This window comes from Equus quagga, chromosome 21 (genome assembly GCF_021613505.1).
Source record: "Equus quagga isolate Etosha38 chromosome 21, UCLA_HA_Equagga_1.0, whole genome shotgun sequence".
Classification (NCBI taxonomy): domain Eukaryota; kingdom Metazoa; phylum Chordata; class Mammalia; order Perissodactyla; family Equidae; genus Equus; species Equus quagga.
Window position 1 is genome coordinate 37,311,940 of NC_060287.1, and position 25,711 is coordinate 37,337,650.

At 52.0% G+C, this 25,711-nt stretch overlaps 1 protein-coding gene across 1 annotated transcript; it reads right to left on the reverse strand.

Moving 5' to 3' along the window:
- Positions 1-1,546: 1,546 nt before the first annotated feature.
- On the reverse strand, positions 1,547-24,176 carry LOC124231277 (transmembrane protease serine 3). The gene is made up of 13 exons (XM_046647968.1): positions 24,118-24,176; positions 22,607-22,751; positions 17,953-18,063; positions 16,965-17,081; positions 16,439-16,562; positions 13,523-13,648; positions 12,187-12,230; positions 11,292-11,457; positions 10,326-10,495; positions 8,526-8,621; positions 6,034-6,176; positions 5,201-5,353; positions 1,547-2,382 (listed from the first exon to the last, which is right to left on the reverse strand). The coding sequence occupies exons 1-13, from the start codon at positions 24,133-24,135 to the stop codon at positions 2,365-2,367; spliced, it is 1,431 nt and encodes a 476-aa protein (XP_046503924.1). The 5' UTR covers positions 24,136-24,176; the 3' UTR covers positions 1,547-2,364.
- Positions 24,177-25,711: the final 1,535 nt, after the last annotated feature.

Here is a 25,711-nt window from a genome sequence, read left to right on the forward strand (position 1 = left end):
TTTCCGGGGCCAGCTGTAGCACTTAAGTTCTTGACCAATTTGTAACACTCCTTTTTCCAAACTTTCTATAATATTGTTAGCTGTTCTATAACTCTTTTTAACATGTTTAAATACAGCCATAGCAGACACTAAAGTACTAGAGAGACAGAGAGAGAGGAGCCGTTCCCCACGGTACAGTCCTGGACATATGGGTGCAGGCGGGGGCTCCCCTCACTCACTAACTAGGGACGTGGATGCCCTACAGTTGCTTCTTCAGGTCCAAGTCGCCAGAGGAGGCAGCCCACCTCATCTACGGCACGTTCTTCTGGCTGCTCCTCTGGCTGCAGGTCAGGAGTGCTCCAGCCACGGCTTTCTCTCCTGGCTCCCGCTCTGGCCTGGCTGTCAGGCGTGAGGTAGGCGCTCAGCTGTATCCATGGAAACAAGAAACAAGACGGAAACAGCTCCACCCAAGAGCCTGCAGCTGCAGCCAGCAAACACCTCCCTGGGACCAAAGGTTTCTACAGGAGGGAGAAGTTGATGATGACTTTGAATGACTCTTCTGCTTCAAATGGGTTCGAACTGGTGGCACAAAGTCCGTTTGGACTCAAACGCAAAGAGTGCAGCTTTGCGATTGGCTGATTGCTTTAATGCCTGCAGTCTCATGTGCCTGTCGCAAATCCCGGATGCCCCGCTGGCCCAATGCATGGCCTTGGGAGAGCCTACTCGCTTTCACACCTCAGTTTCCTCGTCTACAAAATGGGACTGTGACAACCCCTGTGTCATAGGGTGGTTCTGATAATCGAACAAGGAAACACGTGAAATGTGCACAGAATGGGGCCGGGCACATGGTACAGGCCTGTTAATTGCCCGCCAATAATGTTCCCCAAGACCTTTTGAAAGGTTATTTCCCAACAAAATATTTCCCAACAAAATGCAGTAGTCATTAAAGAAGAACGAAACCACAACAGGCTAGAAATACACGTCTGCTGACCCCACAGTCGAGTTTTCTCACTTTAGGTGATCACGTGATATCCTTTATCTTTTCACAACTTGGCTCTTCAATGAGGTACCACTACTTTCCAAGAGAGCTGGGCAAAAATACTTGAAATAAAAACACTCTTGCCCACCTTCCGGCCTAGAGATGTGTGTAGGACACTGATATGTGAAGTGCACCCAATACCATCGCTAAATGGCCTTTAGCTCTCCCTCCCTCTCTTCCTCCACCCCTGGCTCAGAGGCATTCAGGAGGCTCCTGGGAGCTGTTCCCTTCCTGGGGCACCTGGACCCATCTCTGATCTGTTTGAAACTCACCCATCTTTCCCGCTGTTGCCTCAAGGCAAAGCAATGGGCTCATATTCTGATGAACGCACTCGTGATAAAGCGCCACTGGACACTGCTTACTTACCAAGCAGCCTTCCTTTGTCACGTGTGTGCTTTGTGGCCTGCAGAAAGTGTGTGGGTAATGAGTGGGTCTCTAATCCTGCAGGTGTGGGGAAGATCAATGGGCCCACATGGAGAGGGAGGGAAGGCTTTGGTCTTGATGGCACGTGACCATCTACTCTACTGGCCTTCAGTACCCACTGAGTGGGGTTTAGGTGGTCCTGTCCAACCCCAGGGCTTTCTTCTCTCACTCTGCTCTGAGTCTTGTGATGTAATTCAAGATAATTCCGATCTTCTGAGAAGGCTGTTCTAACAGAAAAATGCAAAACCCACAACACACAGACGAGATCAAAGTAATCATGCCTGTCGAATCAAGCTCAGGATTTCAATTTACACGAGAAGTCAGGCTCCTTCAGACGAGCTCTGACGGACGAACGCGTTAAGAGAGCTTATGGCCTTTGGAAGCGAGGGTCAATAATATATGAAACACCAAATGCTACAAAGACATAATAGAAATAAACCTTAAAGCGAATCATTTGTATATTGGGTTCCCACATGTGAAAGGAGATCTTAGAATAGAAAATTTGGGTTCGGTTCTGGTGCCCAGGTAAGGAAAGCGCAGACGGCTCCATCAGCCATGACCGCATCCCTGCCGTTTGCTCCAGGCAGCGGCTGTCGACTGTTTTGCCCACGATGTGCCATCTGGTTGGGGATGTTGAACCTCGTAGGGAGCAGCAGGTGAACAAGTGGGATAAGGTAGCACTTTGGAGGGGTTTCCTGCTTCTGTTCTTCGTGAAGGTCAGAAAGGAGCTTCAAGGTCATTCTGGTCCGTGCCCCTGTGACTTGTTAGAGGTGTTAGAAGAAAGTTGTTCCAGATGAAGAGGAATGGAGAGATGCTCCTTCTTTTGGCTCTGCTGTTGGAAGTTTCCACACAGGAATCTATGGAAGGACAGGAAGGTCTCCACTGTGGCAGGAGCTCTAAGTTGTGGCTTGTCCCGTTTCTCTTCAAGTTTTCAGATCCCTCTAGAAATGAAGACATTGGTGTTATCTTTTTCAGCACTTCAAGCCATCTCTTCAACATTAAACTTGAGTGGGCACCTGCATTGCACCCTGAGTGAAGCACCAGCTGTTCACGATTGATGGGGACAAGGGTGACCTCTGCTGGAGGAGGCTGCCAGCTCTACGCAGATCTCAGATAAACGTGAGATAGCTTTCCTACCCATACGCACCTCCCAACCAGCCACGCCTCTGCGTGTTTCATCACTGACCTGAGGTTTTTTCCATAGTCTCCACAGGAACTTTCCAGTTGTTAGTGTCAGCGTTCCTAAGCACCACTTTAAGTCAGAACGATTTTGTTGTAAGCCCCAGGGTGACAGAGAAGACCACGGGCTGAGAATGACGATGATACAGCAGGCAGCCCCATCAGCTAAATGGGCAGTTCCCCTCCAGTTGTGTGAGCTCTTGGAAGGCCCTCTCATTGATGCTCAAAAAACAACTAAAAATGCAGACCCAGCAGAAAGCTTCTCATGAGAAGGGAAGCATCTTCTGGGTCATCCCCCGAGACATTTGAAGAGAGATTTGCAAAAGGGTGGGTCTCACACAGGCCTTCAGTGGGCCAGAGGCAGCTGATGACTGAGATGCTCTCCCAGGTGTCAAGGGAGCCAACCATCCCTCACAGACAACACTGCTCCTCCAGCATCAGGGGACAGACAGAAGCCCTTTCTGAAACCGTCCCGGCGAGCCACATGGCCCATACCAGTGTTTCTCAAGGTGTGCCCTGAAGACCCTATGTACCAAAATCGCCAGAGCCTCACCCCACCCCATCAGCCCTCTGGGGAAGGGTCCCAGGGATCTTCAAGGTTAACACGCAGCCAGGGAGAGTGTTGTGCACCCCAGGGTGAAGACCTGCCAATTCTTTGTGCAGCGTGTGCTGGAGCTGGAGTCACGGATCTGCCCTTGTTCGCTTGGGGTGGCCCCTCACCTGTAATATGGGGACAGTCCTAGCATCTGCCACCCAGGATGATACTGAAGGGAAATGGTGCTACATCACATAGCACCATCATCAGAAGGCTCCGGGAGTGACTTCGGAACCTGGCCCTTGCCCGGCACCCAGTACCTCTTGGCAGCTTGAATTCTGGGAGTTGCCTTCCTCCACTGCTTCACTTTCAAGATTACCAGTTCCGTCACATAGACCCTCTGCCCCTACGTGCAGCCGCTTGGAAGGCGCACCTCCCTGGCTCCAGGGGCGAATGCGGAGGGCCTGGTCCCCCTATCCCGCCCTCCAAAGCCCCATGGGCTTGCCCACATGGCCATCGGCACCCCAGGCTCTCTCTCACAGGCCGTCCTCGGCCACTGCTTGGGGAGGAGGCTGCCCCTCGAAAGTCTGTTCTTTGAGGGGTTGACGATTTGGGTTGAGTTTTGTGCTGCAGGAGAACGTTACACGCCCCTCAGTCTGAGCACGGGGCCAACCTGCCAGCTAACAACAAAATGAGCCACACGGACGCTTCCCGACAGCCTGTCCTCCAGCTGTGGCTGCCTCGCAGTGAGCCGGACACTGAGGGAGGAACGATTTGCCCCTGCAGAGGACACACAGCTACACACCAGTGGAGCTCTGTCCCAGCCCTGGGCATCAGCCTTGACCAACGGGAACCACTAGGTAGCTTCTCACGTAAAGCAAAAATTCAACGAGGAAGAAGTGGAAATGAGCACCAAGGCACATTAGGAGTCTGACGTCCTTCTTAGCCAATTGTTTCAGATTAAAAGGAGCATTTCTACTGGTCTTTGATGCGCAGGGACAGAAAGCAGAGTCCTGGCTGCTGGAGGCTGGGGACAGGGACGGGGGGAGTGCCTGCCTAGCTGTGTGAGGTTTTATTTCAGGGCCACGAAAATGCTTTGGAACTAGACGGCGATGGTGGCTGCCCAATGTCGTGAGTGTGCTAAATGCCACTGGATCGTTCTCTTTAAGCTAGCTAATTTAAGGTCATATTAATTTCACCTCAATTAAAAAAAAAAAAAAAAAGTCCTTTGAAACTGGTCCAAAGAGTGATGCAGGGCTCAGAGTCGGAGATCAAGTCAGCAAATATTTGCCAAGTGCCCACAAGGTGGAAGGAGCCATGCTATCGAGGCTCCTGCAGGGCCGGGCTCCCCTCCCTGCAGCCTTTCCCCTGCTCCCCCAAGGAGGGGTGGCTGTCACCAGCTGTCCTTTGGGCCATTGCACTATTGTGCTGGGCCTGGAGTCAGCTGTGGCACTCCCTTTCCTTGGGTATCCCGTTCTTCCTCCCCGCTGTCTCCAGGGCTCCCCCTGCCGTCCTGATCCTGCCAAGCCAGCCTCATCTCATCGACCCGTCTCCCTCCTCCAGGTCCCTCCCTCCAGGAAGGCCCCCCCACAAAGAACAGAGCTGCCCAGGCCCCCTCCTGATCAGAGACCCTCCATCCTATCCCTGGCTCCCAGCAAGGTCCACACCCCTCAGTAGGCCTGTGGGATCCTCCAGATTCGGACCCTCCCCCACCTCTTTCCCCCTCGTCCACCCTCTCCTCCATACGCACCGGCCCACTCGACTGGCCTCCCTCCCCAAGGCCTCCCCCTCAGCCGCCTTTCCTCTTTTCCCCACTTGGCGAGTTGTCCCAGCCACAGTCTCCCCACTGGGTGCCCACCCCACCAGGGCCGCACCCACACAGAGCCCTGCCCCTGGGATTAGCCGTGACACCCAGGAGCCACAAAGTCACTGTTTGCCGAATCAACAACTAAGTGGTCACTCCCCGGCTCTGCACAGCAGGACTGAGGCCCCACGTCACGGACGCTGGCGGTGGAATGACGAGGACCGGCGTGAGCTGCACCCACCTCCATCTGCTCGTGAATCCAGTCCAGGAAGGAGGTGATGCGAGTGTAGACCCCAGGCTTGTTCACGTCAGCACAGCCGATGCCAAAGCTCGTCGCTCCCACCAACTTCCACACCCTCCTCTCTTGACACACCAGGGGTCCCCCGCTGTCCCCCTAGATGGCCAGGAAAGAGACAAAAGAGTGACAGAACAGGCACGGCCCCGGGGTGTCCCTTGTCATAGTGACAGGATTCTCCTTTCTGCCTTATCCCAAAATATGGCTGAGGGATGGCTCTGCTTTCACAGCAGCCCTTCTAGAACTGACTCAAATTCCTGATAGTAGGGTCCTTTAGCCCTCAAGGATGGCCTCCCCTAGCTGTCTCCCTGCCAGACTCTAGATACAATGAACTCAAGTTGGTCAAGGCAGCTACGGGCAACCGAGGGCGTGCTCTCTGAGGGAGGGTCTGCCTGGCCAGGGGGCTTCGGCTGGACCCAGGCAGTACTGGGGTCTCGCCTACTGTGGCTTTGGAGGCCCAAGTTCACCAGTTCCCGCCTGCCTTCCCCTGCTTTCATCCCCCTGCAAACTGCGAACCAGCTGGGGAGGGAAGCATCTTTGCGAGCCCCCCACGGGCCGCCCAGCCCCCAGGCAGAGTGGGAGCCTTGGGTAACACAGGCCCAGCCGGCCAGGAAAGGAAGTGATATCTTGAGCAAACTTCTTCCCCACGCCCTGTAAATTTGCTTTTCAGTCCGTCACTGGGAAATGCTGGCTGTGGCCTGTCCCACCGGCTGGGTCATGGTGCCAGAGCCTCGCCTTGCCCTCTGCCGCGGCCCCCAGAGGTCACCGAGGGCCCCTACCTGGCAGCTGTCCACACCGCCTCGCAGGTAGCCGGCACAGAGCATGGAGGGGGAGATGATGCCCCCGTACACGTCCCTGTGGTTGCAGACCTTGTTGGAGATTAAAGGCACAGCTGCGTGGTTGAGGACCGGGGAGGCATCACCTGCGGCAGAGATGGGGGTACATGCAGTGAGGGGGGCCCCGCTCGGAATTCAGAGGGTACACATCCACAGAGGGGTGGGGGCACGCCCCCAACATCACTATGGAGCAAAGGCCACGCCTGCAGGTGGACCGTGCTTGGTCTGTTGCGAGCACCGGCAAGCCCTCGGGCTCTGCTTCTAACGATGGGCCCTGCACCCCTCTGCCTCAGGTCAGGGCATCTCCCCTCCGTAAAGGGACCAGCACGGGAGGAGGTGGGGCAACAGTGGCCAACACGGGCCTCCCCAGGGCCTGTCCTGGGCCAAGCACTTAACCCATACCCGCCCAATCAGTTCTCAGAACAACTTAAGTTACAGAAGGGAAACCGAGGCTCGCAGAGCTCACGCACACAGCTTCTTGGTGGAACCCCAGGACGGTCGGCAGAAAAATGTCCTGCCAAAGACGTCCACGTCCCAGTCCCCGTAAGAGTTCTGTGAGTGTGAGTTACACCTGTTTTCTGCATGGGCTCCCCGAGTCCGCCCACACATCCCCCGTCCTGGCAGTGGGGACCACCTGGCCGTGAGGTCGGGCTGAGAGTGGTACCTGTCTCTGCTCGTCCCACAAGGGTCCCAGGAAGACAATGAATAATCACCTTCAGGCACTTTAAGTTTGTGAATAATGTGAATATGGACATGGGTGGAGGAGCTCCAGCGTGGAATCCCAGACCTTCCACCACCCGCCCGTGGGAACCTGAGCAAGATGCTCAGCGCCCCTCAGCCTCAGCCTCCTCACCCTCAACATGAGCAGGAAAGTAACACCCCCTCAGGGTTGCTATGAGCAGGAGAAGGCATCTCGTGGAGCCACTCGGTCTAGCACATGGCACGTGGGGAATCTGCATGGGGAACCAGTGCCTCTTCTTCAGAGTCCAACATAATAGGAATCACTCCGGTGAGCTGCGTGGTCCCAACTGAGAACTCACCGTGAGAGGAAAGGGAGGGCGGGGTGGTGTCCCTGCTCCCCACCACAAAGCAGAGGTTGTGGGGGCACTGGTTCTAACAGAGCTGGAAGCCCCCTGACCAGCCATGTGGGCACAGAGCAGGATTTGGGCAAGTGGGTGAGCTTGGAATTATATATGGCTGTAAGGACCCTGAGCCACTGCGGTCCCCACGGCAGGCGCTGGCGGGAGTGCTGCAAGGGGCTCATAGACCCTCTGGGCCTGGGTGAGCCCCGTGTACCTCGGACATTCAGGAGGGAGTGAGCTCAGCTGATAAGTCTCAAGAGGAACATACTATACTTCCCGAACTGGGTTGAATTGTGCCCCCCACCCCCACCCCCGCTCCCAATATATCCACCTGCAACTTTAGAATGTGACCTTACTTGGAATAGGGTCTTTGCAGATGTAATTAAGGTAAGAATCTCAAGATGAGATTATTCTGGATTTAGGGTGGGCCTTAAACCCAAAGAGCGGTGTCCTTGTAAGAGAAAGGAGAGGGAAGACTTGAGGCAGAGATACAGAGAGAAGACCATGTGAAGATGGAGGCAGAGATGCGGGTGATGTGTCTACAAGCCAAGGACAGCCGGAGCCACGAGAAGCTGGGAGAAGCCTGGAACGGATTCTCCCTCGGAGCTCCGGAAGGAACCAGCCCTGCCCCCATCTTGACTTCAGATTTCTGGTCTCCTGAACCATAAGAAAATAAATCTCCATTGTTTTAAGCCAAAGCCGTGCTATTTATGGTGATTTGTTTTGACAGCCCCAGGAAACTAAAGCAATTGATGGAAAACCCAAGAATTGTGACCACATTTGTGCCCCATATTGATCAAAGGATGGCCCAGGTTTCATTCCCATGGGTTATTCTTATTAACATTTCTGCTTCTATCATGATTACAGCAATAAGGTCTTGTTTGCTTTCTCTACTTGACCTTTGTAGGGTGAAATCACACGTCTTCCGAAGTCTCGCAAGACAAATTTCCTCACCGATAACAAATCTCTGTCTTCTGAATAAAGCTTGGGAGGAGTTCTCCACCCGGGCTCCTATGTACTCAGTTAACACGGTGGGAGGAGGCGGAGGGAGAACCACCTGGTATGTTGGCAAAGGTAAGTGTCCACAGTTCTCCTTTGTGCTTCATTTCTCTCCTGAGAAAGTATGCAATTTCATGTTGTCCCAAGATAAATGGGACCGTGACTCATGACCCACAACTGCTCAGCTGACTGTGTTTCCAGCAGTTGACTCACACTCCCTGACCAGGATCTGTGGGCATCCCAAGGGAACAGGACACTGGGACACTGGACAGGAGCATGTCATTGTGGGCGTGTACCCCAGCCATCTCAGTTCTGGGCTCCCTGGACACAGACTCTTGATTTCAGACCACTGACCTCCATCCTCTGTGGCCCCCCATCCTGACGTCCAGCACATTTTTCCATCAGGAAAGCTCTCTTCGGAGTTGGGCAGACAAACTGGTTGGATCATCTCTGTTCAAAGGAGAAACAACCACTCTCAGCTGGATGGGAGCAGTAGTCCCAGGAAACGTCGATCTCATCAGGGCTTACCTCCCTGAGGGACGCAAAGGATCTCCCAGAGAAAGGTCAAGCCATCGGTTGTTTGCAAGCTCAGAGCAGGGAGCGCCTTCCCAACCAGCGCCCTCAGACCTCAAAACTACCCTGGACTGTGGCAATGTGATTCTAGACCAGGGGCCAGCAAACTCTTTCTATAAAAGGCCGAATAGTAAATGTCATAGGTCAGTGGTCTCTGTCACAACCCCTCAACTCTGCCCCAGTTGTGTGAAAGCAGCCCCCAGGCAATAGGAAAGAAATGGTCTTGGCAGTGTTCCAGTAAAATTTCATTTACAAAAGCAGGCAAAGGTCAGATTTGGCCTGTGGGCCACACTTTGCCTGCTCTTGGTCTGGACCACGGGGAGGGTGCCCTTCAGAACATCACTCCATGAGTATTCCCGTGCCTCCTGACACATCTAGAGGCGACAAGCTTGCCTGTCCATGCGGGTTGTGTCACCAAGTATCATTAATGACAATTAACAGAAGAACACCACCATTACAATTTCTCTCTGCTTCTCTATCAATATTTGTTTCAGAGTGTTACGTGTAGCATGTTATGTGTGCCATGTGATAAACACGCCAAGGATTCTGCCAGGTCACACCTGCAGCTGGTCTCGCACCAGGATTCTGCTCCTGTAAGGGGCCTCGTTTCCTACACTCTGCCCACACTCCAAGCCGCCGTATTCCTTGGGGAGGAGAACGGGGCCTTCATTCATTTAGGAGGAGCCTCACAATTCCTTCTTGTATCTGCAGAATATTTGGAAGTTCTATCCTGTGTGGCTTTTCTGGTGTTTTTGTGACCTTCAGAGGCCAGGACTTGACTTTTCCCATGGAGAAACGGAGCCTGCAGAACTCAGCAGCGGGTGGGAAGAGAATGTTCCCGAGCTCTTCAGGCAGCTGGAGATGCCCAGTATCTTCCAGCTTGTAAAGAAATGGCTGCTAGGAGGATCCCGTCACAGCCAGCTGGCCAGCCTGGGAAGCGCTGTCTTTCTTAGACAACGTTGAGACTCTCATTCTCCACCTAGGGACCCTGAGCAGGCAGGTGGCACTGGCTGGGGTGACCTCACCACAACAAGCTCCAGGCAGGACAAAGCTCTTTGTCCCCACAGGCCAGAGACCCCCTTCAACCACCGAGAGGCGCCAGGTGGCCAGGCCTGGGGAAGCCCCTTTCATCTCCAGGTGACACCGGCAGAGATAAAGTGGCACCAGTGGGAACCCCAGTGGCACCAGACAAACCCAGTTGACCAAAGTAGAACCTCGAAGTCTCTGAAATCAAATTACCATCTGAATGAAAGCCCACAAAGTAGGTCAAGACCTGCCCAGTGAACCTGAACAGGGTGACCTCCTGCTGAAATGGAAGACATTTTAGGACCCGGCATCTCCCAATGTAATAGCTCGAATTTCCAGAGCATGATTGACAGTTACTCATCATACCAAGAACCAGGAAAATCACAACTTTAATGAGAAGAGAACGTCGACTGAGGCCAACACCGATATGAATCAGATATTGGCATTATCTGACACAGATGGTAAAGTAGGCATCATAAAAATGCTTCACCAAGCAATTACGAATTCTCTTGAAATAAATGAAAGCTACAGAACAACCGAGAATCCCAGACATACCATTGAAGGCAAGTGGCCCGGCCAGCTTCATGAGGGCGATGTCATTGCCTAACCTCTTTGGCTTGTACTTGCTGTGGTAGATGATTTTTTCCACCAGATGGGAGGGGGCTGGACTGTCCAGCAGGGAAACCAGGCCCACCTGGATGGTCCAGGACTTGGGGAGATACAGGCTGCAATGAGAAGACCAAGAGTTGAGGCGGGGAAAACCCAAGCACCTTAATCCACAGACCTCAGGTGTCCCTGGAGCCAGGGCCAGGGAGACGACAGGAGATGTCCCACTGCCCCGCTTGCTTGTTCTTGGATCTGACCTCGACTCCCACGCCCTGCAGAAGTGCAGGCCCACCCCATGCATTTCCTAGACAGCTCTTGCTCTCTGCACCTCTGAGGCCACCTTCGCATCCTTTGAGAATGGAGCTCAACTTGGCTGACTGGGAGGGGGTCCATCAAGGCCCCTCCTCCATCAGACAGCAACCAAAATAGTGGGAGGTAAAAATAACAGGGAGAATTAACCTCTGTATTTGGAAGCATCTTCTGTGGTTTTCTCCTATGCTAACCTCCTGTCTAGACGGCCTTGGGGAGACTCGATGACCTGCCCCTGACCCTGCGCCATCTCTCGCCCTCTCTGCCACAACACCGTCCATCGTAATTAGCTCCAGGGAGGTCTAAGGCCTTTGTGCTGGCATGTTTCCTCCTGCACGAGCGCTTCCTTCCTCCTCTTCCTATCTTTCCTATAAGACTTGTAGGTCTGAAATCCTTAAAATGAGCTCAGGGTCCCCAATCACACCCAGCCGACAGTGATGGATCCATGGTGAGGAGGACGGGGGTGTCCCTCCATGTTGATGTTACTTTGTGATGATCTGGTCTATTTTTGCCTGCTTCCTGGACCTGCTGCTGATCGCCCAAACCAGACTGGACAGGGGTCTGCAGAAGAGGAGAAGCCACATCCAGGAGGTCAGGAGCACTCACTCATAAACACAGTGGGCAGCGGTGACAATCCACACGGGGGTGATGACAGAGCCCCCGCACAAGTGGTAGCCCTGGAACTGAAGGCTGGCCTGCCAGGGCCACTGTGCGAGCGAGGACATGTTTCCACCCACGATGCGTGAGCTGTAGCCCATTCTCAGACCGCAGGCTGCAGAGGGAAAACAAGGGTTGGGGGGCGGTCCCACAGACCTCTCCTCCCCCTCACACCCTGCCGCCCTCTCAGAGCTCACAGCCCAGGAGAGAGCACTGAAGAGGGAGCACGGGGAGAGGGGTGGGGGCAGGTCCCCCAAGATGTGGGAAGAGTGGGGTGTCATGGGGGTGCAGTGGGAAGAGCCAGTCAGAGCAAAGAACCCAGTGCAGGCAGCACCGTCCTCATGATGCTCCTGTCCCCAGGATGAGGACAACACACCAGGAGCATGGGGACCTTCCACAGCCCCCTCCACACTAAGTCAGGGACTGGCGGTCATGTTCCGGACTTCTTCAGACACAACCCTGCAACAAGAACCTCCCCCCACCAGCAACAAGGGGCGCCTGGCCGGGGAGGCGGGGGCCTGGGGCACTGAGCCCTCTGCGTACACTTTTCCAGTGGAGAGGAGGAGAAAGTGACTGGTGAGGCAGGCTACTGGAGCCACCACAAAGTGACAGGACATCATGGACCATGGTCCTGTCTGATGCCGAGGAGTCGCTCCTGGGTGCCTCCCCCCACCCTACAGGTGAGACCTGGCTGACACTGCTCCCCTCCCCCATCAGGTGGGGTCCACAGAGTCCCCACCTGGCACCTATGAGGAAGGGAGTCCCAGCAGTCCAAGGAGGGAGGGGGAGGCAGGAGTCTGTGAGTGAGTGCTGGCTTCCACTTATCTCCGCGTTTCTAACTTACCTGTGCACTTCAGGGTAACCACGTGACCCGAGGCACACCCCTCCCTGGATTGGGAAAAACCAGGGCTTAATGACAACTACTCGAGGCTTGAGAAATGAACACTTTGTTTTTACTTCATGTCAGAGTAAAAGAAAAATAAACTCTATTCTCCTGCTCTTGAACACAGGTTACAGTTTTAGTCTATGCAAAGAAAACCGTGAGAGTGAGGTCTCACAGTTCACCAGAAAACCCTCGACCTCAGAGAAGTATCATGCATGTGACAGGCTGTGGAGTGTTTCGAAGCTTTGTGCAGCTAACGTAAGAGATGCACAGTGAGCTATGTTATACGAACACACACTGGTGTCATTTGCATGTCAGTTTCACCCTGATGTTCTGCACTGGCCCCTGGGGGACACGGAGGGCCCACCAAACAGCATGGCAGCTCTCCTGGCACGAAGTCCTTGCAGCCTGGGACACACACACCTCGGAGAGGACTCCTCCCCAGGGCACAGATGTGATTGCCCTGGAACAGACAGCACTCTCCCTGCAGGGGTGGGAGCCAGGGCACGTGCTTTTCTTACAATTCACCCCCGGACTCCTTTGTAACTCTTCCTGCGTTTAGAGCCCCAGTCCTGTCATGCAATCAGGCAAGAAAAAGCTACTGTCACCAGACTGAGGTTTTAGGATCCAAGGGATGAGTTGTCCCTACAGACTGCACGTGGGTCCAGCGGGGAGGAATGTCAATGACACGACGGACAGGCTGACAAGCTGTTGTTTCCCAGAGCAGCAAACAGCCTCCTCTTGGGGTTGGGTCCAAGGTGTCAGACGGGCACATGGAACTCGGGCTCAGAATCTCCGACCCTGTCTCCACTCGCCCGACAGGTGACTACTCTGAGCTTCAGGCGCCTGACCGTCATTTAAGGACACCTCATTCTACCCGCCTCGTGAGCCATTGAGTGAAGCATGCAATATAAATGGTGAGAATGACAGTGCTTTGTACACAAGAACAATACGTTTCTTAACTTCTTTTTCCCTTCCTCCCTCCCTTCCTTCCTTTCCCCAAACACATCTGGAGCGCCCACTATGTGAGAGGCGCAGTCCAGCATTTATGACACGCACATCACTTTTACCCTCCTTGCTCCCTTTCTCTCTTGGGCCAGATTTTCCTGGCTTGGGGTTAAGTCCTAGCACCCCAGCCTGGTGCATGCACCCCGTCTAACCAAGGTGGCCACGCCGTACCTTGCACTTGGAGGCAACACTCCCAGGCCTCCTGAGTCCTTGTGGGGCTGCGCCAACTCTGCAAACCCAGAGGGCGACCTGACCCAAGCATGGACAGCAGTACCACACAGCCGCTTACCTCACGTACACCGAGTGGTGCAAAGCCGTCACTTTGTCATCCGGCAAGAGGTGATTGATGGAAGCAAAGTCCTCTCGGAACTGCTCCTCAAGCGAGTCCACTCGGAGGGCGTCTGAACTCACGTAGCTGCCAGTGCGTTAGAAACACAAACCCCGACATGGGAAATTGACTCCCTGCTTCAGATCAACCTGTGCTCAAGTCACAGTATTACAGGGATCACACGAGGGGGATGTCATTTTGTCCCCTCCCCATCCCCGCCCAAACCATGAATGGCTTCCTTTTGCCAATTTAGCAAGGGATTCCAGACCTGGCATTGTCGCGGATGGTGGACCTCTTGGCCCCCATCCTGAACCCCCGCCCACCCTCCATGGCCTTCGGGCACACGGGAGGGAAGACCACTTTCTGATATAGTTGGTGGGGCTCCTTGACACTTTAGCTGGACTGAGCTTTGCTTGGCCTGAAACAAGCCCCCGAGGGGACCAAACACAGAACTTGGGGGGGTGTCTTCAGTTGGGCACCAAAGTGATGATGCTGACCTCCCCAAGGACAACAGGCCAGGGAGGATGAAGGACTTTCCCAGTCTGCCTAGAGCTGGCATGGGTTGCCATTGGAGACAATGACCTTCGCAGCCCTCCGGGGTGTTGCTCAACCCACTCACAGGGCAGGCGCCCAGGGAAAGGGCCGATTGTTGCCGGGATGGAGATCCTGAGGCAGGTGGGCTGGGCTACAAGGGGGGCGGCGTGAAATGCAAAGGGACCCCAAATGCTGCAGCTGGGGCCCCACAAATTGTCAAAGTCTCTAAGAGGTAGTAACAACCACACCCACAAACTCGCAGGGCGTCCCTCTGTGCCAGGCTCACGTCCACATGCTCCAGAGCCGTTTCAACCTCTCAACGACCCCTCAGAGCCGCTCTCTTATGATCCCCATTTTTGAGCCACACTTTATGTAACCAGTCTGTGTACTCACTGGCTCGTGAACCCAGGCAATCTGACTTAATGGTCTACCCTTTATTTTAATCACAGAGATCTGACGTAGGATACAGAGAAGAGAAGATCAAAGAAGGGCTTTAAAGAGAGAAGCAGAACAAATACGCAAAAAAGAATACAGAAATAAATTTTAGAATTGAAGCAAAGACAGGGAAGAAAAGAACAAGTTCAGAGTAAAGAAAATGGGCAACGTGGAGGAGACAGCCTAGAAACACTGCGTTCGCCAGAGTTCCGCTTGGAGGGAGCACGTGAGGGAGGAAGGACGGCCTCACCAAGTGGCCGGGGTGGACAGAGGTCTGCGGGCTGCCCAGGAAGAGCGGGTGCAGAGGGAAGGGGTCAGCTGGGTCCTTCCACAGAGGAGACGGGAGGCCTTGGGATTCCGGGAAGGTGGTGCTCCAGGAGGAAGAAAGAGGGGGGTCGGGAAGAGGAAGGGACGCCCCCTAGTGGGCCCAAGGCAGGGACTCCATATGGAAGAGGCAGGCCGAGTGGGGATGTTTCCAGCTGTTTGACTAGTTGGGGAAGTGGAGGGGAGTGTGTGTGCGTGTGTGTCATGTGTCTGTGTGATGTGATGTTTGTAGTGTGTGTGTGCATGATGTGGTGTGTGTGTCTGTGTGATGTGTGTGTACATAGTGTGTGGTATCTGTTTGTGGTATGTGTATAAGTGGTGTGTGTATGATATGTGTTTGTGAGTGATGTGGGGTGTGTGTGGTGTGTGTGTGTCTATGTGGTATGTGTGTGTGGTGTACGTGGTATGTTTGTGGTGTGTGTAATGTGTGTGTGTGTGTGTGTATGATATGTGTCTGTGTGTCTATGCAGTATGTATGTGTGTGTGGTATATATGGTATGTTTGTGGTGTGTGTAATGTGGGGGGGGTGTGTGTGTGTAAGTGGTGTGTGTATGATATGTGCGTTTGTGTGATGTGGGGTTTGTGTCTATGGTATGAGTGTGTGTGTGTGTGTGTGTGTGTAGTGTATATGGTATGTTCGTGGTGTGTATAATGTGGTGCATGTGTGTGTGAGTGGCGTGGTGCAGCGTGTGGAAATCTAGCTGATCTCTGGATCCGGGCTGTCACAAGCGGGGAAGGAGGGAGGTCCCGGGGCTGCGGCTGGAGGCCACTCTGGGCTTCCCTGGCTGTGGAGAGAGGGGCTGAGAACGTGCCGCCCCAAACTGCAAAGGGAGACCCCGTGGGTTCCAAGCACGGCCTGCACACCCGTTTCCTCGGGCACAGACAGCTCCTTCCCGACAGGGGCTCGGGGACTCAGAGAGCCTGCCTGCTCTCAACTCTGAGAATCGAGAGCAAAGGGGCACAGGGGTGACATTCTGGGCCCACGGAAGACGGCAGTGGTGGGCAGTTGCAAGAAGGGCCGGGGGAGCGGAGGGGCCCACATCAGGGCGAACTGTGTCACCTGAAGCAAAAAGTCTCGTAGACGACCAAATGCTGAAAGCAAAGACTCCACTACCACAGTCCTTTCTCCTACACGTTGCTCAACAGCTGTTTTGAATGATTGGGTTTTCACTGAATTGCTGACTTTCCAGACTCGGTTTGAACGTCAGTGTGACCACCAGCAGCACGCAGGGACTGCCGGGAAGCTGCTTGGAGCCGCAGCCTGAGGAACCAGGGGCTGAGTTTTTAGCTCCGAAGCTCTTTCTTGCATGTTTGCATCGAGGGTCCTGTCCTGGCCCTGAGACACCCCGAAACGTGCCATTTCCCAAGTGACCTTGAGCAAGTCACTTAGCACCCAGGCCTTGGTTTGCACACCCCTAGAGTGCGGATGACGTCAGCATCACAGGGTCACCATGAGGACGCCACGTGATGACTGACGAGTTGAAGCATCTGTAAGGGCCCCACTCCACGGTGGGTGTCTCTCTTCATTATCACATTATCACTATTAATGTTTTACCCACCAGCTGGAAAGGCTCTTTAAATTACCTTGGAAAGCCCAGCTGGGCACAGGCGACATTAGCGTGGTGAGCTTTCCAGTCGTCAGAGCACACGGTCCTCCAGGCAGCAGCTGTGAACACCTGGAGCACGGCGTTCTGACCGCTCACGCGGACTGGCCGACGCCCAGGAAGAACAGGCCGTTACTGGCCAGCAGGGCGGGAGACCGCTGGCAGAGAGTTCTCTGCAGTCTGCCCACAGCCCCCCTCTGCTGAACCTGACCTGCTCCTCGCCCACGGTGCCTCCACCCGCGACGGGCCGCAGCTGTTCTCACTGTCCGGACGCCCTGAGCTCTCTTAGGGGGTCTCTTATTGCTTATGTAGTCTCCTGGATCGACTTTAAGCTCCATGTAGTGGCCTTCCCTTAACACCCAGCCCAGTACCTCCTGGGGTGAGTGGACCCCAGATGAAGACTCGACTTGACAAAGGCACTGACTTGGACCCGTTTCACAGATGGGAAAGTCAGGGCTGGGTTGTGCTGACTTCCTCCTGCCTCCTGTGAAAAGGGATGTCCTTACCACATCGGTACTCATCCTCCGCATCTTTGCAGTCTGAGACCCCGTCGCAGCGAGCTGTCAGTTCAATACACTTGAAAGACGACCGGCACCTGTACTTCCCAGAGCAGTCGAAGTGGACTGCGGGCAGGAGAAGACGGGAGTGTTAAGGAAGGGCTTCTTCAGTGGACAACATGAACAGCCGTCCACCTGCCACGTGGCCCTGAGCTTGCCCGTTAATAACGAAACTTGCATTGAAATTGCTCCTTTGTCAGTAGCTTGTTTCCCTCAGCCGACTTTCCCTTCCAGATTCCAGGGGGTGGGGCTGCTGCACCCCTCTTTGTCTCACTAAGTGGCCTTGAGCCACAACTGAAGGTGAATTCAGACTCTGGAGGGCTCAAGGTCAAGAGAGAAAATGCATGGCTGTGGACTGACTGGTTGAGCCGGCTGAGCGAGGAGCTGAGTGAGGACTCGCCCCCCCCCCCCCCCATCTACCTCCTGTTTTCTCTGACTCTGGGAACTGTGGACCACACAGCCGAGCAGGTGGAGCTTTACACTGATCTGTGATCCACTTATTTGAAAGAGAAGATGAGAAATTGCTCCCTATTAGATGCCATTCAAATAACTCACTTTCTCAAAAGCCACATGCACCTTTCTTTAAAAATAGCAGGCGTGCTTGGCCGTGCATGAATGGCCTCCTTGTTTTCTCCAGCCAGCTCCACACCCCCCTCCTGCCCTCGGGATTCTATTTCATCAGCTGCCTTTGGACACTTCCAACGGCAGCTTCCTTGGTGACAAAGCCCCAAGCACAGCCAACGGCCCCTGCTGGGCTCCACACTGGCTTTACCTTCATGCAGGCAAATAAAACTCAAAGTCGGCAAACCCAAGGATGCGTGCCTCCAGTAATTAAGGCTGGGTGGATGCACCATGCTGGTGTGAGGGGGGGAGCTCATGAAAGCTTAAATGCCTGAAGAGGCATTTGAGAGCCTACTAAATAATGAATTGTACTCACTGCCCAGACCGATGGCCAGTGCTAATATCAAGGCAATTATCCCAATGACGATGATTGGAAAGAACTTCAATGGCAGCAGTGACAGGATCTGCGCAGCAACCGCGTCTGCATCTGCAAACCAAGGGGGGGACGGAAGAGCAAAAAGCCACTTGGGGCGAATTTGAATAAAATACAACTTAAAACCTAACTATGCATTCCCCCTGCCCTCAAGGCAGAGAATGTTCCAGCCCAAAGAGAGGGGCCTTAATTAGAGAAAGGGCCACTCACCACAGGGAACATTCTCTGGAAGTTCAGCCCCACGGTCTCCAGCTCTGACCCAGGTCTGTCCATCCTGGGCTGGAGACTGGTGATATGGGTTGAATTGTGTCCCCCCGAAAAGATATGTTGAAGTTCAAACCCCTAGTCCTTCTGAATATCATCTTATTTGGAAATAGAGTCTTTACAGAGGTAATCGAGTTAAAATGAGGTCTTTAGGGTGGGCCCTAATCCAACATGACTGGTGTCCTTATGAAAAGAGGAAATTCGGACACAGAGACAGACCCCCAGAAAGGGAAGGCAACATGAAGAGACGCAGGCAGACACTATGTGAAGATAAAGGCAGAGATTGTGTGATTCATCTACAAGCCAAGGCTTATCAGCAAGCCACCAGAAGCCAGGAAGAAGCAAGGGTCCCCGCAGCTTTCAGAGGGAGCAGGGCCCCGTCCACACCTTGACTTCAGACTTCCAACATCCAGAGTGGAGAGACAGTAGATTTCTGTTGTTTGAAGGAACCTAGTTTGCGGTGCTTTGTTTCAGTGGCCCTAGGAAACCAATACGAAGGGGATAGAACCCCTACTGCCAAGGACGTTCCCTTACAGAGGAGGGTGACTGCAAAACCCAAACAGGGGGCCTGCAGGAGAGGGCGAGTGGGGCCTCTGCGAAGCTCACCAGATGGTGTGTGTAGCAGACCATGCTCCATGAGTGCTATGCCCAGAGATGCTCACGGCCTTTGCTCCAGACCATCTCTTCCCGGACACTGAGAGAGCAAATAGCCTCAGAAGATAGAAACAGTGTCTTTCTCCAGAGCAAGGGGCAGGTTAACTTACTGTCTGGCTTAATAAATATAATGTCCTCCTTTGGGGCAAAGTTCGTACAGGTCTGCTTACAGCCCATTATAAAAGATTTGGGTTCCCTTAGCTCTGAGCTCCTTAGCTATGATGCAAGCCCGCTGTGCGTGCAACATACACCTGGCTGCTCCACATCGCCTCCGTGGGACTTGGGGGCGAGGTAACCAACTCAAGCAGGATGTGCATGCCGCTTGTGCTGTGACTAATAAAGTCCTTTTTCTCTGACCCGGGAGTCTCACGTTTTCTGTCAGCATCCATGGACCTGTAGCAGGGTGCCTTGTTAGCTTGCAAGTAAGGTAAAACCCAAGACCCTCCTCAGTTCTTTCCTAAAGAACCAGGCCAATCGAGTGGAAAAGACGATGCAAAGAGAATTAAGATACCCACAAGTACAAGCCTCTCAGGGCAACCAGGAGAATTTCCATTGGCGCCCTTTCCTCTCAGGGACAACAGGCCATTTCATGCAAATTCTCTCATCAGTCCTGAAAATACGTCCATGCCAAAGTTGTCTCCACTTCAAGTGAGGAAGTTAGGAACACAGGAAGGGGAGGAAGCCACCACGCGTCACACGATTACGCGGGACAGAAACTGCCCTGCCTCTCCTCTCCTGGTCTTGGAGACACTGATCCCAGGGCCCCCCCCAGGTAAAAGCCAAAAGAACCTCTCCCTGCCTGTCTCTGGAACTTCCCCTTCTGGCAAGAGCGTGATTATGAAATGGTCAATATCATTCGAAGCCACCTAACAAAGAAGAGAATTTGAAGACAAAAATGGAAACATAGAGGTGACACTGACACGGGAGGGAAAGGAGGAAAGAGGAACAGAAGGAAAATGATAGAGAGAAAAGGGAAAGAGCACAGGGAAATAAGGAGCTGCATTGCACACCCGGTGACCTCGAGGATGCCGAGCCAGAAAGGAGGCGAGACAAAGGGCAAGTCCTGGCTCTGGCTGGAGGAGCAAGTGTTCCCTGGCGGCTATGTTCTAGCACCTAGACCAGCACTGACACATGGAGGTCCTCAACAAATGTTAGTCGGTTGAATGGATGAATGAAGGACAGCATGATAATGAATGCTGTTTCATCTCAGGCTTGGGGACTAATCTTTTCAGGGCCACCAACTCATGGTCTTGAGTTAACAGAGCAGACTCCTCTTCTCCACGCTCCTCCCCCCGCTCCGAAGCCTGCGCCAAACTAATACCTCTCCCCACAGAGACGCAGCTCTCCGTTCACACTCCAAAATCAGCAGGAGCCCCAAGAATGACCTCTTGTCATTCCAGTTGTTCTGTATCTAAGAGTTAGATTGAGCAAATGGGGCCAAATTGTAGATTCAAAGATTCTTGTCCAATTAGAAACTTTGTATCAGTTCACATTTGCCCCTTGACAGCTCCTCGGCCACCTGGCCCTGTGGGCGCTGCCAGGATCCCCCCTCCTTGTTCTGGAATAAAAAGCAAAATGCATAGCATCTCTCCAAAGAAGGAAGGCAAATGATAAACAAACACAGGAAACCTTCAGGCTCTCTGGAAATGAAAAAAATGCTAATTAGACCTAACTACATATCAACTTAACAATGATGCTATTATTATTATTACTATACCCACTGCAGTCCAAAGTGAAAGGAAAGGGGCCCCCACTTTCAGTCAAGAGGAGTATACATTGTATAAACTCTTTGAGAGTCAAATTGGAAATACGTACCAAAAAGCTTAAAAGTGGATGGAATTATTCACCTACTAACTCCACTACTAAGAATTTACTCTAAGATGCCATCACAGATGTACACAAATTTCTACCTACAAGGACACTTAGAGGAGTGGCGTTTATAATACTGATGCATGTTGTAATACCGCATACATGCAGCCTGATGACCGGCAGAATGAACTGATAAAATACCAAATGACACAGAAATACTGAAATTATAGAGAAAGGGAGTTGGCAAACTCTTTCTGTCAAGGACCAGATAATAAATTTTTTAAACTTTATGGGCCATGTGGTTTCCATCACAAGTGCTCAACCCTACTATGGGATGAAAGCAGCCTCAGACAATATGTAAATAGACGGATATGTTTGTGTTCCAATAAAACTTTATTTATAAAAACAAGCAGTGGGCCAGATTTGGCCCTTGGGCCATAGCTGGCCAACCCTTGAAGAATATTTAGTTATTTAAGGCCACAGAAAGATGAATGTGATATTGTTTAGTTTAAAAAAATAAAAAAGGCTTCAAAATAGTACAAATAGTATATGTCACTCCCAAAGGGAAATAATAATGTAAATGTTGATTAAAAAATGCAAGAAATTCAATAATAAAGTGCTAACAAGGTTATCTCTGAGTGATGGTAAAATTGTGGATAACTTTAAAAAAATCTTTTTGATTAACTGTATCTTCTAAATTTTTATAATGAACAATACGTTGCTCTGTTTAAACAGAAAACTTTTTAAAAGCTTTTGTTCCTTCTGACTACTAGAAATTAATCATGAAGAAATAATCAAAAATTAGCAGAGAATGTGCGTAGTGTTGTTCATGTTCATACTATTTATATAATAATAATGTTAGAAACAACTATATGTCAAATGACGACGAAATGGCTGTGTAAATTACACATCTACCTGATGAGATGGAGTGACGCTATAAAAACAAGGCATTGATAAAAAACCAAACAGCACGTGGAAAAATGCCTGTCTGTATGTGCCCTGTGCAAGAGCGCATACCTGTGGGCAAGGATGGGAAGAGAGTAAACTCAGATATAAAAACCAGGTAAGTTTTGCCGATCAGGTGATTGAAGAACACTTTTTAAATTTACATTTATGCTAATTTGGGGGGCCATATTTTTAAATTGTGTATCTTTTCCCACCCTTGAAACCTCTCCTCCCACTTCCTATTCTTTGCACATCAGTCATCGAGGTGGTTTAAAAGGAATCATTAGGGTAGCCCAGATCCCGTGCTTTCTGGAACCTCAGCTGGAACCCCCAGATGTCCCCCTACCCAGCCCTGGGGGTCTGACTTCCTGGGAGACCAATGAGCCACAGCTCACCTGACAGATCCTGATAGCCTCTTGCCAGAAAGATCCCAGCTGGTAGGTATTATGGAGTCCACTGCTTCTCCAGGCGTTCGTAACCTACTTACAAAACCCACCTGCCTCCCTTCACGGCTGGGAGCAACGCTGACACCCGCTGTTGGATTTCAGTCTAGGCATCCAGTGTCTTCAGTGATGTCCAGCTTATTTTAACTTTTCTGGAAGGACTGATGAGCACCAGTTCTCAGGACCTCCTGGAGGGCTCCGAGATTTCCTGGCCAGAATCGGACTCCTAATTCCCAAAGCAGTTGGGGCCTCCGTTTTGAAAACCTCCATCCAGAGAATGCAAACCCCTGTCTCTAGGGAGCTGGCAAGAGTTGCCCCCTCTAACGTGCTCCTTCTCTCCCCGATTCTGTAAACCTAAGGAAGCGTGTGTGTCCAGCGGTATGTGTGAGGACTCCAGAGGAGATATTTCCTCAGAGGGACGCTCAGCCACGTTTGTTGTCTAGATCGGGGAGTGGGGAGAAATCACATGTGGTTCCACTTACCTGGCACAACAGGACTGATTTTCAAATCATCGAGGCCGAAAAGCGATCTGAAGGAGAAGGGGTCTTCCGCTGCCGGCGGGTCGTTCTCCCCCATGGTGACTATTTCAGGACCTCTGAGATTCGGCTCCACCTCCACCTCCACCTCCTGCGCCAGGGAGAACAGAAAGCCTTTGCTTCTCTACTTAAAGTTTCAGCATCAAACGCATCTTTCTCATGTTAAATCTTCTAAATTCGACAATCCACATAAAGCGCATTCGGTACTGAGTAATCAAATCTATTTGTCCGGTGAGAATGCACTTTTTTTCTGAGCCACTGCAGATAACAGAGGAATTTCTAGAGTTAGTGAAAAAACGTGCACTTAATTCTGCTAAAATAATGACTTTCCCATGGTTTGATCAACTTAAAATCAATTGAGTAACACATCTTTAGAGAGATGCCTTTTGACCATGGAGAAGTTACTGCATCCTTAATTTTCAGAAGATAGATTATTTTCAAAGCACTTTCCTTCTCTTTTTTGTCATTGCTCTTTGCCCATCTCACATAAACGAGACCCTTTGCCTGCGCATGTGGTACCCCTACTGTGTACATAAGAAGTTTTGATACTCACATATTGTCTATGCCCCAAAAATGCAGATGGCGCCAGGGCGGGGACTCTCGCCCACAGTATTTGTAGCTTCCCGTAAACACAGCCCTTTCCTGGCTCACACAGGCATGACCTAATTACGGATGACAGTATCGGCGCCCTCTGGGTGCCCAGTCCCCCCCTACATCGCAAAGGGAGAAGTGGCTGGAGGCCGCTGGGCTGCACCAAAGCTACACTGGGGCTCTGTTTCCTCCAAGAGAATTCCACCCATCGCAACGCCCAAGAGGCCGGGAGCCTTTGGAAGTCACTCCCTGTGACTCTAAGAAGGGCCGAGGGAGCGAGCAATGGCCGAATGTTCCCAGCTAAATTCCACTTCACCCTCCCAGGTATCAGGCGTGAGTTCTCTAGGAACCTGCTTCTGCAAAGAGCTAAAATCTAGAGGTTCCAACAGGCACAGAAAACGTAGATACTTAGGTCACTCATTTTTATTTTCTTTCTGTTGTTTACTTGTTGTAACGTTTGAAATTCAAAAGAGAACTATTAAGTCATTTAAAACTTTGTCCTCACGCTGTTTCACGTGGTCACAGGAAAATCTAAGCAAGAATTATGCACTAAAAACGCTTATTTCATTTCCATCGCAAGAATTCCAGCTTTAAAGAATATCTTAGAAAATTAATAAATTCGCATTCAGCATTTTTGACTTCGATTCTTGCTGACGCTTGTTGCTTACTATCAGCATGTGGCAAACTACACAGCTTAACTTTATAACAAGAATAAGAACACACGGTAACACGCTTTCCGAAACAGGGAACCTCGATAAAGAAGCCCCTTCCCCAACAGGCCGTGGTTGGTGGGTTCCACAACACAGAGAAATGTTGAGAAGTCGACTTTTAGAAGCGTCTTCTCTCCCTCAGCCCACTTTACTCACCATTTCTGGAACCGCCATCCTTAAAAGCAGAAATAATTTCCTTTTTCATTATAAAAGCCAGCGTGATGGGGAGCAGGCTGCCAACAGGTTAGTCCGATTGGGAAATATTTCCACCAAGTCACTCAGCCTTGTCGACTCACTCATCGCAGCAAATGGCATTATCGCGGCCGTCCGCGTAACCCGATCGGGCAGCGGCTATCAAGTAGCCTTGGTGGTATGACTACAGAGACCAGGAGGGAAAAAAATGTGGCTTGCCTTTAATTAGTAAGTGAGGTGAGCAAACCTTTGCAGAAACTTCTCATAAGAGAGTCTTTGGAACACAGGCGTTCCTTTGATTTAAAAGAACAGAGAAGTCCTGGCCACTGCCGAGCCAGCGCACCAAGAGGGGCAGGTGAGATGCTTTGCCGGGGGTTTCTACCCCTCCATGTGACTGAGCCCACGTTTAGACCGGCAGCTGCTCTGCAGACAAAAGACGGGGAACCTGACGTGCTGTCCCGCGAGCATTCTAGACAGACACCTCACACTCCATTCTGCAGGGGCCTCTGCGTCCCAAGAGGTTTCCACACACAATGCAGCTGAAAGATGTTTTATCGGGAGAGAAGATCTCTGCCGCTGTGGGCACAGGGACTGGGAGCCCCCTTGGAAGGCCGAGGGAGCAGAGCTCAATGTGAATCCTGCATTCATTTCTTCAGCAAATATTTATGGGCCATCTGCCATGATGCTCAGGCACCCAGACTCAGAGCAGATGGCAGAGGGGACAAAGCACTCAGCTGTTGTCTCAGGTGATGACAAACGCCAGGAAGAGATGAGGCCGGGGGAGGCCTGGAGAATGAAGGGACAGGGCGGTGGAGGAGGGAAGAGCTCCAGGAAGAAGTGACGTTTTAGTCAAGACCGTGATGATGGGATAAAGTGGGTCTTGTGAGCTAAGAGTGGAGGTTGTTCCAAAGGCCTGGAAAAGAAGATGAGCTGAAGGTGTTTGAGGACCCCAAGAAAGCCTATGTCCCTGGGGAGGCCGATGGGCAGATCACGGAGGGCCCAGGCCATTGGAAGGACTCTGGGTGGGTTTCCGCATGATAGAAAGCCATGGGGCAGCTGTGCAGGGCAAAGTTGGGATCTATGTGTGCGCACAGAGCATAGGGGCAGGATGGATGCACAGAGAGCTGAGAGGAGGCTACTGAAAACCTGCGCCACCACGGCCGCGACTTGTACCAGGGCGCTAGCGGCGCAGATGGAGATCGAGGCTGGATTTGGAGTTGATTTTGGAGACGAAGTTGGCAGGATTTGCCAATGGCAACAACAACTAAAGAGAGATATTGGGCCAATCGTGGTTTAATTCAGCCTTGTTTTCCTGCCTCCCACACCTGCCCTCGCACCTGTCAATGTCTGTTGGATGTGACACCAGCTATTCTTCAGACTCACACATGCCTCCTCCATGTCTCCCTAACCACTCCCTCCTGCCCCGGAACCAAGATTTGCCCTCAAAGACGGTGACAGCTAACTCAGAATCTAATTCTTTCTTTGCTCTTTTGAATTCCTCCAAGGAAAAAGATATTATTTAAAAATAAAATTAACTTACATTAAAAGGTGAAATATT

Bases quoted from the DNA above. Each gene is read 5' to 3' on its own strand.
- LOC124231277 (XM_046647968.1), bottom strand. The intron at 13,649-16,438 runs GTAATTTAAAGA...ACGCACTGGCAG, and splicing joins GCCCAGCTGGGCTTTCCAAG to CTACGTGAGTTCAGACGCCC. The intron at 6,177-8,525 runs GTCAGTGGTCTG...TCTCTGCCGCAG, and splicing joins GGGGGCCACAGAGGATGGAG to GTGATGCCTCCCCGGTCCTC.